Source organism: Cebus imitator, unplaced genomic scaffold (genome assembly GCF_001604975.1).
Source record: "Cebus imitator isolate Cc_AM_T3 unplaced genomic scaffold, Cebus_imitator-1.0 Scaffold77, whole genome shotgun sequence".
Taxonomy (NCBI): Eukaryota; Metazoa; Chordata; class Mammalia; order Primates; family Cebidae; genus Cebus; species Cebus imitator.
In genome coordinates this window covers 5,772,036-5,788,994 of record NW_016107392.1, presented here as the reverse complement: position 1 = coordinate 5,788,994, position 16,959 = coordinate 5,772,036, and the positions used below count along the sequence as shown (strand labels likewise).

Below are 16,959 nucleotides of genomic sequence, written 5' to 3'. Positions count from 1 at the left end.
TTTTAAACTTTCTGTTTCTAATTCAATTTAGCTCAGGATATAGATCTGTATGGAAGTTACTTTAAATGTTAAAACCCAACCTCACCCCTACCCTCACTCCCAATAAGAGACTGGGCTCCACTGTGGTTTGGGTCCTGGTAACTTTTAGAGTGATTCTTGAGTAGATGAGAAAGCACTTGGTTAAGAAACTTTTACGTGGGTCTGAGCTAGAGATATATTATGCAGAGATTAGTTTAGGTTCCAGTGCTTCAAACTTTAGGTCTGAAAAGTTATATCCAGAAAGATAGGGAGCAACCCACCACGCATCAGAGACTCTTTGAGAGCCTAGGCTTAAAACAACGAAGCTTTGGCTCCTTTCTTGACTCCCTGGCATTAGTACTGATAAACAGCTTCTGAGCTTAACTTTAAAGGAGCACATACTAGATAACTCTGTTGCTTCCACCAGAGGCCTGTAAATTGTAAGAAGTGGCCATAACAATAGCTGAAACTTTCACTGAAGAGTCCAGTGGAAAAGGTCAAGTTCCTTGAACTCCTGACTAGGTTTTTTACTTAGGAGATTGTAATGACCTATTTTCATATCTGCTGCTTCTTGAGAGCATTTTTCTTCAGACTGTTTATAGAGAGAAGCAGCTTTCAATGGAAATGCTTATGCCCATGGGCTAGAAATTATCTGATGGGCCAGGACCCTTAAGAAACATCTTGGCAGGTAGAACTCGCTTTCCAGTTGAGTAAAGCTTTACTTTTCTAAAGGTGTTTTCCAGGTTCTTAAAATAATCTCTGGGTTCTCTAAAATCTTTAGTCCTTTAAGAGTCTGATATATTAAAAAGATTAAAAAGTGCAAGAGAATTTCATAAAACCTGAGTTGGAGATATCTGGTAAGTTTACATTCTTTAATCAAGTGTTAATAAGTCAGTCTTACAAACTTTCCTTGTTATCCAGGCTATGGCCATCATCAACGGCTCCCTTTATGTCTTTGGAGGGACAACCGGCTATATTTACAGCACAGACCTGCACAAATTAGATCTCAATACCAGAGAGTGGACACAACTGAAACCAAACAACCTATCCTGTGATCTGCCGGAAGAGAGGTGAGGATCTAGGATTAAAGCAGGTTTATTCTTTCATGCTAACATTTGACCTCTTTCAGAGCATTGGCAATATGAAGAAAACCCTTTAGCCCTAGTTAGGATAACTAACTGGCTGTTGGATGTTAGATCTCAGGTAAGTTGTAAAGAAAGGGCTATAGTAAAAAAAGTTCTTCTCATGAGGAAATAGTACTTCCTTCTAAACTATACAATTTTTTCCATGGCGTTTCCTCTTATACTTTAGTCTTTCTGCATTAAGAAGATAGTAACACTTTGAAGAAGAAAACAGTGGTAGCATTTATAACTAAACTTCATATTACAGGCAAAACAATTACTTTCCAGTTACTTTTTGATTTCACCCTTTTTCTTTTTTTCGAGAAAGGGTCTCACTCTGTCACCTAGGCTGGAGCACACAGTGACATAATCATGGCTCACTGCAACCTCGACCTCCTAGGCTCAAGCCATTCTCCTATCTCAGTCCCCCAAGTAGCTGGGACTACAGGCCTGTCCCACCATGTCCAGCTAATTAAAAAAAATTTTTTTTTATATAGTTGTGGTCTCACCATGTTGCCCAGGCTGCTTCTCAAACTCCTAGTTTCAAGCGATCTGCCCACCTTGGCTTCCCAGAGTGTTGGGATTACAGGCGTGAGCCACAATGCTGAGCCTGATTTCCCTTCTTAACTTGCATATTGGAATTCTTTGGCTCATTCACTTACAGACATATCCTCAATATAGGGCACAGGGCCATCCCCACAGTGATGCCCAGTAAATGTTGATTGGATAGATGGAAGGAAGGCTGCATGGATAGATGGGTGGATGAATGATGGATGGGTGGATGCATAGAAAGGTCATTCATTTTAAGTGTTCTGTTAAACACTCAAACATCACATGATTCTCTCTAATTGCCTTCTAGTAGCAGTTGCCTCTTAGAATTAAACTCACTGAAACACTTGAGATTTTTTTCTCCTCCAGTTTGAAAGCAAAGACAGTAAAACATTTTTATTAACTCTATTTAGACTACCCTGTGTCTCTTTGTTGCCTTTTTAAACAAAATAGCATATAGGTGCTAAGGAAGAATTTTTTTTTTTTTTTTTTTTTTTTTGAGACAGAGTTTCGCTCTTGTTACCCAGGCTGGAGTGCAATGGCGCGATCTCGGCTCACCGCAACCTCCGCCTCCTGGGTTCAGGCAATTCTCCTGCCTCAGCCTCCTGAGTAGCTGGGATTACAGGCACGCGCCACCATGCCCAGCTAATTTTTTGTATTTTTAGTAGAGACGGGGTTTCACCATGTTGACCAGGATGGTCTCGATCTCTTGACCTTGTGATCCACCCGCCTCGGCCTCCCAAAGTGCTGGGATTACAGGCTTGAGCCACTGCGCCCGGCCTTGAATTTTTCTTAATTGTAGTATGTTAGTGGACTGATCATTGTAAAACTACCATGAGAGGACTTGAGAGATGGCCCCTTACTGGACAGATTTTTATGTAATTCATTTTATGAGCAACAAGACATTTAGGTAAAGAAGGAAATAGATGAAGTCTTCAAAGCATTTTCATGTGGTTGCTTTCTTTGAGGCATTTTATGGACATATTATAAATTATTTTAGCTTTTAGCTAGACTGCCTAGCTAAAATTCTGGTAGGTGTTTTATATTATATTCACAGTTCTATGTAGCATAATTTTCTGCTAAATAAGTATCTTAATTTGAAAACTCATAGTCTAAGGCCTCTAAAAGTAGGCAGATGACTTTTTAAAACTATGTAATAACTTTCCCTTTATACAAAGTTACCACAAAAGATTATAGAAAAATTTAGAAAATACGAGTAAGCAAAATGAAGAAAATAAAAAACCAAGTCTAAATTAAAAGATAACCAGGTTTAATGTTTTGGATTTTATCCTAATAGTTATTTTCTGTACATATTTATATATCTATAAATTTTTAATGCAATTGATTAAAAAAATAATGACACAGTTGGGCATGGTGGCTCACACCTGTAATCTCAGCACTTTGGGAGGCTGAGGCGGGTGGATCACGAGGTCAGGAGATCGAGACCATCCAGGCCAACATGGTGAAACCCCATCTCTACTAAAAATACAAAAATTAGCTGGGTGTGTTGGTGCATGCCTGTAATCCCAGCTACTTGGGAGGCTGAGGCAGGAGAATCGTTTGAACCAGGGAGGAGGTTGCAGTGAGCCGAGATCTTGCCACTGCACTGCAGCCTGGCGACAGAGGGAGACTCCATCTCAAAAAAATAAATAAATAAAAATAATAATAACACACAAAAAGTTCTCTGGTGCCAACATTGTTATTGGTTGCATACTAAGCCATTTTGTGTATATTCTGTAAGTCATATAACCAATTCACTATTGTTAAGCACTTGGGTTATTTCCAATAATTTGCTATTATAAATCATGATGTAATAAAAACCTTACAGCTAAATCTTAGGTAGATCATTTTCACTTAATTATAAACTAATTTTATTGTGTATTTTCAGATACCGACATGAAATCGCACATGATGGACAAAGGATTTACATCTTGGGAGGTGGTACTTCCTGGACAGCATATTCCTTAAACAAGGTATATATTTAAAAAAGAAAAAAAGGGAGAGGGAGAAGGATAGAAGAGGCATATGTCAACTAAGCGAGATAATTCTGTGACTTTAGATATTTTAATTTTTTGAGCATTTTCCTCATTAACACCTATTTTGTGTTGGATGCACTTTTTATAAGGTTGAACTTTGTGCCCCAATAGGCTTTCAGTTGACAGGTGTTATTTATCACACACTGAAAATACTTTATGAAAATTATCCCCTTATGTTGGATGAGGAAAGTGACTAAAAGGAAGGCATAGTAGCTTGAATGGAGCAACTAATTAGAATTGGAACCAGCATTCTCAGAATGTCACATCCCTATCATTATCTTTGCTGTGTATCTAAAAAGAACAGACTTGTTTAGGGCTGCACGTCACGAACTTCAGAAAGCTGAGTCTGAAGGGCTGTTATTCATCCATTCCTGTGGCATTTCTAAAATGTCATAGTCACATATCCCAGGGGAAACCTAGATTAGGCTGTAGAGCTCCTGGACTGCCTTGAAACCTTAATGGTCTTTTTCAAGCTTTGTCAAAACTGAATTCCCACATTCTCTTAAAAACACCTGCTTTTTTCTGTTATAAAAAAAAAGTTGCAGAACAACATACAGAAGAAAATCAAGAATCACATGCATGGCAGCTTCTCATTCCAACCCTTTTTTCACTTTTTCTGTGAATTTTTAAAAGTAGGCCAGGTGTGGTAGCTCATCCCTATAATCCCAGCACTTTGGGAGGCCGAGGCAGGTAGATCACCTGAGGTCAGGAGTTCAAGACCAGCCTGGCCAACATGTTGAAACCCCATCTCTATTAAAAACACAAAAAATTAGCTGGGCATGGTGGCAGGAACATGTAGTCTCAGCTACTCGGGAAGCTGAGGCAGGAGATTTGCTTGAACCTGGGAGATGGAGGCTACAGTGAGCCAAGATGGTGTCACTACACTCCAGCCTGGGTGATAGAATGAAACTCCATCTCAAAATAAAAAATAAAAATAAGAAGTGAAATCATATATGTATTTAATTTTCAACTGCCTCATTTAATGTTTTCCCTTATATTTGGAAAGACCAGAAAAAAGGAAATGAAGAAAGACTTTTCAACTAAGAATACGTGTTTACATAGGCTGCTGCTGTTAAAAGTCCAGTTTTCTGTATGGAAAATCACTGTACCTTCTGCTCAGTTTTGCTGTGAACCTAAAACCGCTCTAAAAAACAAAGTCTATTTTTTAAAAATCCATTTTCGGGCTAGCTAAAATTACAATTATTTATGTATGTGTATGTGTTCTTTTTTTTCTCCAAGATCCATGCATACAACCTTGAAACGAATGCATGGGAGGAAATTGCAACAAAACCCCATGAAAAAATAGGTAAATTTTAAATATTGATTAATTTATCTTTAACAAATGTGTATTATACTTTTACTCATTTTGGAAGGAAAAAGTAATTTTACTGAGTTATGTGGCAAGTAAAATATCTGTTGGGGTGGGCGCAGTGGCTCATGCTTATAATCTAAGCACTTTGGGAGGCCAAGGTGGGCAGATTGCTTGAGCCCAAGAGTTTGAGACCAACCTGGGCAACATGGTGAGACCCTGTCTCTATAAAAAATACAAAAAAATTTGCTGAGGATGGTGATGTGCACCTGTAGTCCCAGCTACTCAGGAGGTGGAGGTGGGAGAATCACCTGAGCCTGGGAAATAGAGGCCATGGTTAGCCATGATTGAGCCACTACACTCCAGCTTGGGCACGTGAATGAGACCCTATCTCAAAAAAAAAAAAGAAAAATCTGTTGAACTGGTATTAGAAAATACTTGGATTCCTTAGCCCAATTATAATTCTTCCTTAGCCCTGGGCATGGTGTCTCACACCTGTAATCCCAGCCCTTTGGGAGGCTGAGGCAGGTGGATCATTTGAGGATCCCAGCTACTTGGGAGGCTGAGGCAGGAGAATCATTTGAACCCAGGAGGCGGAGATTGCAGTGAGCCAAGATTGCACCACTGCACTCCTGCCTGAGAGACAGAGCAAGACTCTGTCCCAAATAACAATAATAATAATAATAATAACACAATAATCCTTCCTTAGCAATTGAACAAAGAGGCTTTTAATGGGGATTGTTGAATTCTTTGGCAGAAGCTGGGAAGTATGGGTGATACAAGAAATTGGAGCTTAAATAAAGATGTACCAGCTGAGTGTGGTGGCTCATGCCTATAATAGCACTTTGGGAGGCTGAGGCAGGCGGATCATTTGAGCCCAGAAGTTAGAGATTAGCCTGGGCAACATGGCAAAACCCTGTCTCCACTAAAATTACAAAAAATTAGCTGGGTGTGGTGGCGTGCACCTGTAGTCCCAGCTGTTGAGGGGGCTGAAGTGGAAGGATCAGTCGAGCCCAGGAGCCGAGGCTGCAGTGAGCTGAAATTGCACCGCTGCACTCCAGCCCAGGCAACAGAGTGAGACTCTGTCTAAATTAAATAAATAAATAATAAAGATCTGCCTACCTCCTTGTGGGTAAAAGGGCTTGGGAAAGCCACTAGCAACTCCTGTCCTTTACCCCTTTGTTTCTGGCACCTTAGCACTGTATTGTTATGATGAGATTTCTGAAGGCTTTTGAATTAAGGAGGGAGTGGAAGGACTAGTCAATGTTTGCTTGATCCCATGTAACAAAGGGATTGTTTTGAGTTTCAGATAGTGTGTCTTTCACTGTGTTATATCAGTGTGATTCCCAGTCCTTCTGTAAATAATGGGACTTCTGTGTTTGTGTGTTTGGCAGGCTTTCCTGCAGCCCGAAGGTGTCACAGTTGTGTTCAGATAAAAAATGGTAAGGATTCTAAATAACATGATGCTTCCATTTCTGTAATTGTGTCTTCTGAAAACATCTTATTTCCTAAAGATAGTCACTCAAAGAGGCTCATGACTTTGAGAAAGTTATAGTTTAAACTTGTAGTTTAAACTTAAAGGGAAATTCATAGTTACGCCTCTCTCAGCCATTTTCATAATGTAAACTAGTATGATATTTGGGTCCCTCAGTTATAAGAGAACTCAAAAAATGGTGATAAAAAAGCTTTTATTGTACCACTTGATCTTTCAGGAGCCCACACCTCAGCAGATGCCTGTGGTTATGGTGGCTAATACTAATAATCTCCACTGTTTATACTGTGGAGACCTCAGCGAACATTGTATTAAAATTGTAATAACTCCTTTAGAGTGTTATTTCATAAAGTTGATTCTGTTCTCTCTCTGATGCCAAATGGAACTGTTAACTCATTCCTTGGCCATGTTACAACCAAGGCATTGTATAGCTTCAGAAAGCAGCTGCAGCCACATTAACTAAATGTGATAAGTGACTCCTCTCTGGATCACCTTCCTGTCTTTTAATTTATAACTTATTTCATTGTTTGCTATGGCTCTTAAATTTTTTTCTGGAAGGAAAGTTTGTATAAATGAGTTAGATAGCCTGTATGCTTTCAGCAACTTAGTTCAGATATAACTAGGATTGTTCTGCCATCTCTAGTACAGAAGGATTTTTTATTATGCTCTGCTTTCTGAATAAGATTTATAGCTAGCGGCATTGTTCACATTTCTCTCTCTGAGAATGGAACTGTACTTTAAAGTTTTCCTTGAATCCTAGCCAAAAAGCTGCCAGTGCATTTTATAGCTTACCTATTGGCTTAAACTTGGTCTAGACCTGAGTTAGGAAATTTATTCACTTAATTCTTTAAGGCCAAGCACTATACAAATAGAATTCAACCTTAGTTCTCGACATTTCATTTGAAGGTTCACATAGCCTTTGTTACAAGTTGTCTAATTAGTTATAGCTGATTTTACCAGAAAACCCACACCTTTCATTTTGGGAAAGTTATTCGTAATAACTGTACGGCTCAAACAGAGCTTCAGTTTGTCGTCTTTTAGCTGAAAGCTTGGAAGAGCCTCTTTTGTGTTCCTAAACTGAGCATTGCAGTGAATGTTCCTCCTCAGGTTAAATGTCTACCTGGAGACTTTTGTCTCTATGAGCAGATAAATGTATATTCTTTCCAGGACCTTATTTAAAGAAGAGTTTGCAAACTGGTGGCCTGCATATGTGTTTTGTTTGGCTTATGTGTGTACTTAAAAAAATTTTTAGGCCAGCTGTGGTGGCTCATGCCTATAATCCTAGCACTTTGGGAGGCTGAAGTGGGAAGATCACTTGAGCCCAGGAGTTCAAGACCAGCTTGGACAACATAGTGAGACCTTGTCTTAAAAAAAAAAAAAAAAAAAAATTAGTAGCCAAAACTTAAAAATCAAAATGTTTCCCTTTTTTTTGAGACAGAGTCTCACTGTGTCACCCAGGCTGGAGTGCAGTGGTATGATCTCAGCTCGCTGCAACCTCCGTTTCCTGGGTTCAAGTGATTCTCCTGCCTCAGCTTCCTGAGTAACTGGGACTACAGGCATGTACCACTCGCCCAGCTAATTTTTGTATTTTTCTAGAGATGGGATTTCACCATGTTGGTCAGGCTGGTCTTGAGCTCCTGACCTCATGATCCATCTACCCCAGCCTCCCAAAGTGCTGGGATTACAGGCATGAGCCACCATGCCCAGCTCCCAAAATGTTTCATCTTTAAAAACATATCCAGGGCCAGGCGCGGTGGCTCAAGCCTGTAATCCCAGCACTTTGGGAGGCCGAGGCGGGTGGATCACAAGGTCAAGAGATCGAGACCATCCTGGTCAACAAGGTGAAACCCCGTCTCTACTAAAACTCCAAAAAATGAGCTGGGCATGGTGGTGCGTGCCTGTAATCCCAGCTACTCAGGAGGCTGAGGCAGGAGAATTGCTTGAACCCAGGAGGCGGAGGTTGCGGTGAGCCGAGATCGCGCCATTGCACTCCAGCCTGGGTAACAAGGGCGAAACTCCATCTCAAAAAAAAAAATAAATAAGTAAAATAAAAAATAAAAACATATCCAGATTTCCACCTTGCCTTGAAAAAAATGCACAGTCTGGCAGTTGCCAACCTTAAGTTTCTTATGGTGTCAAATACCTGTTACCTCTTTTAGAGCATGAGCATTCCTGTCTGTTTTCCTGAGACTTCTGTTTATCTTCCCTAGACCCCTTTGCTCATTCACTTTCTGTGTCTGGAATCTGTAGGTATGTGTTTGAATTTGGAAACTTTGACATGAAGCCTCCTTAGAGGTTTGCATCCTTAGTCCCATTGAAGACCCTGACATAGCACCTCAGCTCTGTTGAGGAGCAAGACAACAGCATGAGAGACTGCCCAGCAGAAGTCCTCTGTGTCATGGGGCAGTCCACTTCACTGTCACATGTCAGCTGGCTGTGTGATCTACTGTAAAACACTCCATAGCTTTGGCTGTTTTCCTTGGTGTGATCTTGGCTTTCTCTTTTCTTCGTAGATGTCTTTATTTGTGGGGGCTATAATGGAGAGGTGATCCTGGGCGATATCTGGAAGTTGAATCTGCAGACTTTCCAGTGGGTGAAGCTCCCAGCTACCATGCCAGAGCCAGTTTATTTTCACTGTGCAGCTGTTACACCAGTAAGTTTTTATTTTCATACCTTCCTTATGTAGTTACAGATGATAAGGAAATCTTTTTAGAGATACTAGCAAGAAAAAAACCTGGATATAGGCATACCAACGTCCTTCCCAAAGCTAGGCCCTCCTCTGAGAAAAGAGGAGAAAACTCATCACACCCAAATTTGAGAGAATAACATCAGTATAAGAGAAATGCTACCTCTGGCATTCTGGCCCTGACCATGATGTCAAAGGTGTTTCCTGGGAGGGCGGAATAGTTTTACTCTCTTGATACCATATTATTGAAGATCCCGCTGGTTTCTTGAAGGCAAAGGCCTTTGTTTTCATCTTTGTATTCCCAGTATTTGGCACCTTGGATAGTTAATATAGTCTTAGTTTAATATTAGTTAATAGTGAAATTGTTTGTTGTTGAAGTAAAAAACAAAATCATATATATATATATATATATATAAAGTTTTTCCCTTAGTAATTCATTAATTATTTAAACCCTCTTGATCTCCGTATGACATTGGAATCAGTGAGGAATTCTTGTTTCTTCTTGATTCCATCTACTGTACTCTTTCCCCGCTGAGTCTTCAGCCTTGTATCTGTTTCTTTCTCATTTGAATTTGTCCTCTTTTGACTACTCATAGGCTGGTTGCATGTACATTCATGGAGGAGTGGTGAACATCCATGAAAACAAACGGACTGGGTCACTGTTTAAGATCTGGCTGGTGGTACCTAGCCTGCTGGAACTGGCATGGGAGAAGCTGCTCGCGGCCTTCCCTAACCTTGCAAACCTCTCCCGAACACAGCTTCTGCACCTTGGACTCACACAGGGACTCATCGAACGCTTGAAATGAGGATTTCTGGACTGTTCATTGATACTGGAAATGTTAATTTAAAGAGACTCCTTTATTTATGAGCAGTGTAGAATGTGCTACAAAAAGGATTGGTTACCCTGATCAAGGCCTTATTTAGAAAATACATCAGATGCCTTTCTGTAAATTGGTTTTTCAGTTTATGGACATCTCACTTTCCCATGTGCTTCTTCTTTGCTTCTATTTCTCCTGCCCCATTACATGCACATGATCTCACATACTCCCTCTTCCTTCTCAGTGGAGTTAAGGGAAGTCTGAAAGTACCTTAGCAACATTTTCAATCAAGACAGATTCCTTTTGAAAGGAATTCTGAACAGTTCCATGTCATAGAATCTTCCAGAAATGAAAACAACATCAACATAAACAAAAATGAAACTAAAGAATTTTTACATCTAGCCACAGCCACAACCACAAGTTTAGGGGATCAATTGAGAATGCTAACCTTGAGAATCTCGCAGGTTACACTTGAACAAGGATGTTTCACTGAGTGTTTTCAAGATGTGTCTAATTGAATGGTAGCTGGATCTGATGGCAGCAGTGGTTACCATCTTGTTGCATAGATAACTCACACCTACCCTTCAGCTTTGAAGGAAAGTTAAGCAGCCCAGCAACTCTTGGTTAGTGGTTTCTTTCTCATCCTCATGGTGCCAGCGCTGGTTAGAGCTGGCTTTGTCAAAGGACTTGTGTGTGTATTGTGGCCGCGCTGTTCGTTGTTGCTCTTAGAAATTATGGCACCAAGAATGTTTCAAATAGAAAAACTTGTGGTGGCCAAAAGTTCTTCATTCTGGCAGTTTTGAAACTCTCTTCTGCTTATTAAGAGTTTTAAATATCTATTTGACTTCTTCATGGGGAATTGTAGACCCTAAACATGTGGTGTAAATGCCGTGTAACGTGAACGCGAGCTCCTGAGAGAGGCCAGAGAAAAGCCAGGCAGGGAAAGCCTGCATCCTCTGAGCTTGTTAACTTGGCTTCTGCTCGGGCTGTGGTCTTTGGCTGTCATCGTGGCCATTTTCTTTTCAGAACTTGTTTCTCTTCTAATCTCTGGACCAGGTAGGTACCTGCCATTTTCTCAGGCAGTTGGTCCTTGATTTTTCCCTTAGCTTGTTGCCTTCTTTTCTGTCTGCTTTATTGTGCATGGTACTGTGAACAATTGTCTAGTAATTGGATAAAAGGTCTTGGGGGTAAAGCCACAGGTCATCCTTCCTGAAGAACCAGCTATCATTTAAACACTAGCATGAGGAAGGAATAAAACTGAGTAGCATTCTTTTTTTTTGGTGTGAAATTTTCATTCTGGTTTGATTTTTTTTTTTTTTTTTTTTTTTAATTCTAAAAAGAAGAATGACTTAAATTTTCACTTGCTTTGCCATCAGGCTGCTAGGGGAGCTGAGCAAGGGGCTCGCCATGCGCATGTGTAAGCCGCAGGTGTACTCAAGGTGCTGAAGGCGCACAAAGGCAGCGCTGGTCCTCCCGGGGCCGCCTCGCAGCAGGAGACTTGTGTGGGAGAGTGGGGACACATCTTTCCTTTAAGTGCCTCTTTTTCACCTAGCTTTTAAAGTTCTTCTTTTTCCTTCATCTCAGAAGGGATCTCTTCAGCTTTTGTGTGGTTTTGAAATTACCTTTGAGCTACGGTTAAAAAGTTACCATCTGGTGTTCAGTTCTGGGGGTGAGAAAACCGTAGCCTCTAGACATGTGCTCCTAATTCCTAAGCCTTATCATACCATCCCCTCTGTTATGGGTTGAGTTGATGGAGCCTGTATTCTGTGAAGTCTTAAGATAGCCATGCATCTGTGAACTTGGGTCCTTTCTGGGGAGTGAGGGATGTGGGAGAGAGGCAGGAGAAGGAGCAGCTCCTCTAGGGCCCATCCCCCCACATCTCACCATTAGCAGTCTGTGTAGCACCTAACCTCCTGCACCCACTGCCTGGCTTCTCCTCCGAGCTCTCCCAGAGTAAGTCAGCCTGAGCAGCTCCATTAGACCAGAACAGAGCTTTGCTGCATGACTTCAGCCTGCCTCTGGATATGTGCTGGAAATATATCCCAAATTGAACAAGCCAGGCTGTCTAGGGTGGCAAGAGGATTTTTGTCCTGGATTTCTACAGGGACCAAAGACTGAATGCTTAGCCTCTGTGCTTAGACTTTCATGGTCCTTAGGAGAGAAGTGAGTCTCTAGCCCTGCTACACCAGAGAGGTGAAGAGAGATGGGGTCTCTTCCAGCCACACTTGCTGGCATCCTTTGTTGAGCCTTCTGAGGGTAGTCTTCTTTGAGGTAGGCTTTGGAGGCCTGACATCGAAGACCTGTGTGTTTTATTTTCATAAAAGTATATATCCTTGGTCTAAAGTGTCTTCTTTTAATATAACACTAGTAAAAATGACATAGTGTGACCAGCAGAGTGCTATAGAACCACACACATGCACATGTTCTGGATGCCAAATGAGACTGTGTGTGAATGACTCAGTATAGATAACTAGTTAGGGGTCATCAGGTATTTCAGTATACCTATAACCAGCACTCGGAATTCCTGACACTGTTTACTTGATTTAGGAAAGTTTATGCCTGCTGCTTCTCTGCCTCTTTGAGGTACTCCCAGCCGTCTTACTACAGTCCTGTAAATTTAAGTGCAATATATAGAAACATATGGATATATACATATTATATATAGGGTGTAACTATAAAGCAGGTAGACTACTTTTTTGTGTCTGTCCTGGGGAAGCTAGCTCATTACTTTAGAGTCAAATTATGCCAAGAATTTTAGGTGTGATCAGCTGGCTTAAGCCAACTCATGGTAAAGCTGGATTTTCAAGCCCATGTTTTCTTACTCCAGCTCTTAGAGGCTCATTGTTCCTTCAGTTTGTTAGAGCTGAGATTTTTTTCCCCTGTCATTTTTGTACTATCTCATGTTTGCATGTCTTACATTTTGTTGCCCAAAAACAAGGAAGTTCATCTGTAAGGAATTTCTTAAATGGAGAATTTAAACCTAGCATTCAGTACTATCAGTTCTCCCATGCATACACTGATTTGAATGAAGAAAATGATGCTTTCTTTATTTAATACTTTCCACATCTTGGAAAAACTATAAACCAATACAGAATAGATTGAAATCTTAACTATCCTTCAGGGGCTAGAAGAAAACCTTTCCATTGACAGAATCTCCTTTTATCAGGGCCATAATGATATGATGTAAAAATTTGCTTTAAGCCATTCATGCTGTTACATAGCTAGATTTTGAAGTATAATAAGCATATTAACATTTTTAAGCAAAAGATATCTTAACAGTGACCTTTGATTATCCAGAGTAGCAAGAGCAAAGCACAGATCATTGAACTCCATGATTAATCAGTGAATCCACTTTTCCATCAAACAATCAATTCATTTTTATTTCTTTCTCCTCCCTATTGTTTCCCTTTTTTTCCCTGGAATGGGGCCAATGAGTAGTTAGAAAAGGAAAAGGAACAATCAGGGAGGAGCTGGCAACCAGTGACCATATAAGCAGCTGATTGCCTGTAATCAGTCAGTCTGAACAATTAGAACGCTGAAATTAGGAACCACAGATGGTAATCCTGTTTAGATGTAACTCTTCAGCGTCATCTCCTGCCCTGAGCTCTAGGCCACCTCTTCTCTAACTACCAAAGAACTCTTAGTATCTATGGGAAGAGAAAGCTGTGTGCGATACAGAGGAAATTCCATTATTTGAACACATTTATCTGGCTCTTAACAAATACTTGTTTTTCCTCTAATCTTGCAAGAGCCGTGGCTCTGCCATTTTCTACAGCTTGGCCTATAGGAAAGGTTGAATGATCCTCTAAGACTGTGTTGGTCTTAGAAGTCTGTAAAACCAGTTTGTTTTTTGTGTGGTCTTACAGATGTTTAGAAAGTGGCACAGGTTACTGAACTGTCTACCTGCCAGCATTCTGATGTAGCACAAAAACCTATTTTCCTTTATTTTTTGTATCATTTTTTATTTTTCTGGCATTGAGCTCTAGGGTGGATGAGGGTTTATGGTCCTCTGATCATAAGCTCCACTCTAAAAACTGGTCCCTGTTAGCTGAAATTGCTTTGGTTCTCTAAATGCCTTGAACGCCAGGCACACTCACAGGGCCTGAGGTAGGCTCGACAGAGTTCTGGGACCTCCATGTGCATTGCCACCAGATCCTGTCCAGTCATGGCCTCTCCCTTGTAAGGTCGTTGGATTCAGCCAAAAGCGGCCTCTTCCCTAGTGTGGCGTTACGAACAGAAGTTCTGAGTTGTGCTTCAAAAGTAGTTCCATCTTTCTAGTGTAATTTTCATGTTTTTAATTTGGAAAAAAAAAAAAAAAAAAGAACTTTTTATGTTTTTTAAAGGCCCTGCTTAGTCAGTGTACAGGGTGAGTCAGCGGCAGTTTTCAGGAAAAAAAAAAAAAAAAAATTTTCACCAAGCGGTAGTAATTGTTGTTTTACCAGTTACACATTTAGAATATAAAGGAGGCATGAGAAAACACACTCTCTAAAGCCACTTCCTTGTGCACAGTCGGCACAGGGAGAGCACAGGCATCTCCCTGGAAAAGCACCTGCCAATGACGAGTTTCCTAGAAGAACCTAGGCAAGAAAGGAAGCCTCTTTCTGAGACACAGTCTTTGAGAGGCGAGCCTAGCTTTGCTCTTCCAACAGGGTATGCTTGGGCCGCACACAATGCTCGCCTTACTTTAAAGCTATTTGCCACAGTCCTGTTAAATAGTGTGGACGTCCTTTTGCAGTCTGGTGTGCATGCCATATGATCAGGACAGCTTTTCCACTTTACTCGGTTTCCTACCAGCAAGTAGGAAATATAGTGAATTTCCCCTAAAATGTCCAATCTGTATTTATGTACCTTGTCAGTGTTTTGCTGTTGGTTTTCTAAAACAATCTGATCAATAAATCTTATCCAAATCAATTCAGTTCACGGCCACCTTGATTGTCTGATGATAATTTGTGTACGTGAGTGCACCTATATGATAGAAGCGTCCGTCCTACCTGCCCCCACCGCCCCCACTAGGCTCAGCTTTTCTCTCTAATATCTGTGAGTCATCTGCCTTCCACCCCCACTCTGCTGTGCGTTCTTTTATCTGCTCACTGTCTGGAACTCCTGGACACACAAGAGTTCCCTCACCAGCATACTGCTCCCTCCACAAGGACAAGGAAGCAACTGTAGGGCAGCCCATACTCCGTCTTACCACCCTACCCCCTGTTCCCCAAACCAAAACTACAAAAGTTTGTATAGTTGTATCAAGACTCTTCTGAAGGGCTGGAAGAGCTACAGGGAGTTCAAAGGGAAAATGTGAACCTGTATGTATAGTCATAGGACTAACTTTATGATCTGAGGGAAGAGCCCCAGGAGGAGCTGAGCCCTGTGCAGGGGTCCTTTGGGGATAAAACTGTACTTCCTAGCTCTGCCCTTGGTCTTCCAGATGCTTCCCTCACCAAAACCTCTGTTTTATGATGCTGTGATCTCTAATCCTCTAACCTTCTCCCTGCAGGACTTTTCTCCATGTCTGTTTAGTCCGGAGTAGGTAGGCAAGGATACTCCAAGTCTGATCACTTTTAAGGTCTCCCTTCTAGAATTACATAGATGCCTCTTATTTTTCAGTGTTTTCATTGGTTAACTGTTGGATCAAAAACACCCTGTATGGACAAATAATCTTAGATATTTCAATAATCATCTATGAGGAAGAAGAGAAACAATTTCTACCCGTTCATCCACCTTACGGTTAATACTTTATCATGCAGAGTAGTCTCCTTTCCTTGGGTTTATTTCTCCTACCTCTTAACTATACTCCCCTGCAACCTACCAGAAATAAGAAATGGACCCTATACCTTTTAGTCTTTAGACCAGCCTGCAACCTACCAGAAATAAGAAATGGACCCTATACCTTTTAGTCTTTAGACCAGCCTGCAACCTACCAGAAATAAGAAATGGACCCTATACCTTTTAGTCTTTAGACCAGCCTGCAACCTACCAGAAATAAGAAATGGACCCTATACCTTTTAGTCTTTAGACCAGCCTGCAACCTACCAGAAATAAGAAATGGACCCTATACCTTTTAGTCTTTAGACCAGCCTGCAACCTACCAGAAATAAGAAATGGACCCTATACTTTTTAGTCTTTAGACCAGCCAGAGCTTGAAATGGACTCTTATGTGCATTTGATTTGGTTCTTAGGTAAGGCGTCTGAGACCCACCTTGGCCTAGTGGGACGGGTTTCAGTGGCCTAGTTGGTTTGCATGGTTTTGTTCTTCCAGTTTATATGCATAAATTCTAGTTTGTTAAAAATGATGTTATTAGGCTACTATAACTGAACAACCACATTCTCTTGTACTTAATCTTCTGCAGTAATTGCTTGAGGAAAGAAAACACTGGTAAAACCATCCAGTCTCCCTACTGCCTTCAAATGAAAGGCCAGGTTCTAGCCCAGTGCGAGACCAGTAGAGCTTTCTGCAGTGGTGGAGATGTTTTGTATCTATACCATCCAATATGTAGGTAGCCACAAGCCACATGGGGCTTTCGAGTACTTCAAATGTGGCTAGTATGGCTGAGGAACTGAATTTTTATTTAATTTTCATATATTTATATGGAAATAGCCACACATGGCTAGTGGCTGCCTCTTAGTGCAATTCTAGGAAGAGATGACCTGGGGGTTAGGAGATGAGGCTCTGCTCTTGGCTCAGTCCATAATGGCCCTGTTCTGTGTGCAACTCGCTTTTCTTTGGGTCTTGGTTTACTCATCTATCAAATGTGAGGAGGTTGGCTAGATAATCCCCAAGATCTAACATTTTTTATTTGGGATGTTTGGCCAAAAGCCTGGAGCATAATGGTGAGTACCATAGGTGTACAGCACTAGGACTAAAGTTCCCTCTTCAACTTGATCATGATCTGAAGATCACTGATCCCACTGTGGAGGGAGGTCTGCTGCCTG

The 16,959-nt window shown here is 41.0% G+C and overlaps 1 protein-coding gene across 2 annotated transcripts in view; it reads left to right on the top strand.

Moving 5' to 3' along the window:
* Positions 1-14,940, top strand: part of KLHDC10 (kelch domain containing 10) — a 68,977-nt gene extending 54,037 nt beyond the window's left edge. For both annotated transcript variants that reach the window (XM_017532561.1, XM_017532562.2), the window contains 6 exons: positions 940-1,088; positions 3,577-3,661; positions 4,964-5,030; positions 6,428-6,475; positions 9,039-9,178; positions 9,808-14,940. In XM_017532561.1, coding sequence (XP_017388050.1) covers positions 940-1,088; positions 3,577-3,661; positions 4,964-5,030; positions 6,428-6,475; positions 9,039-9,178; positions 9,808-10,017 — 699 coding nt within the window. In that variant the 3' untranslated portion in view covers positions 10,018-14,940. The remainder of the gene's footprint in view (positions 1-939; positions 1,089-3,576; positions 3,662-4,963; positions 5,031-6,427; positions 6,476-9,038; positions 9,179-9,807) is intronic.
* Positions 14,941-16,959: the final 2,019 nt, after the last annotated feature.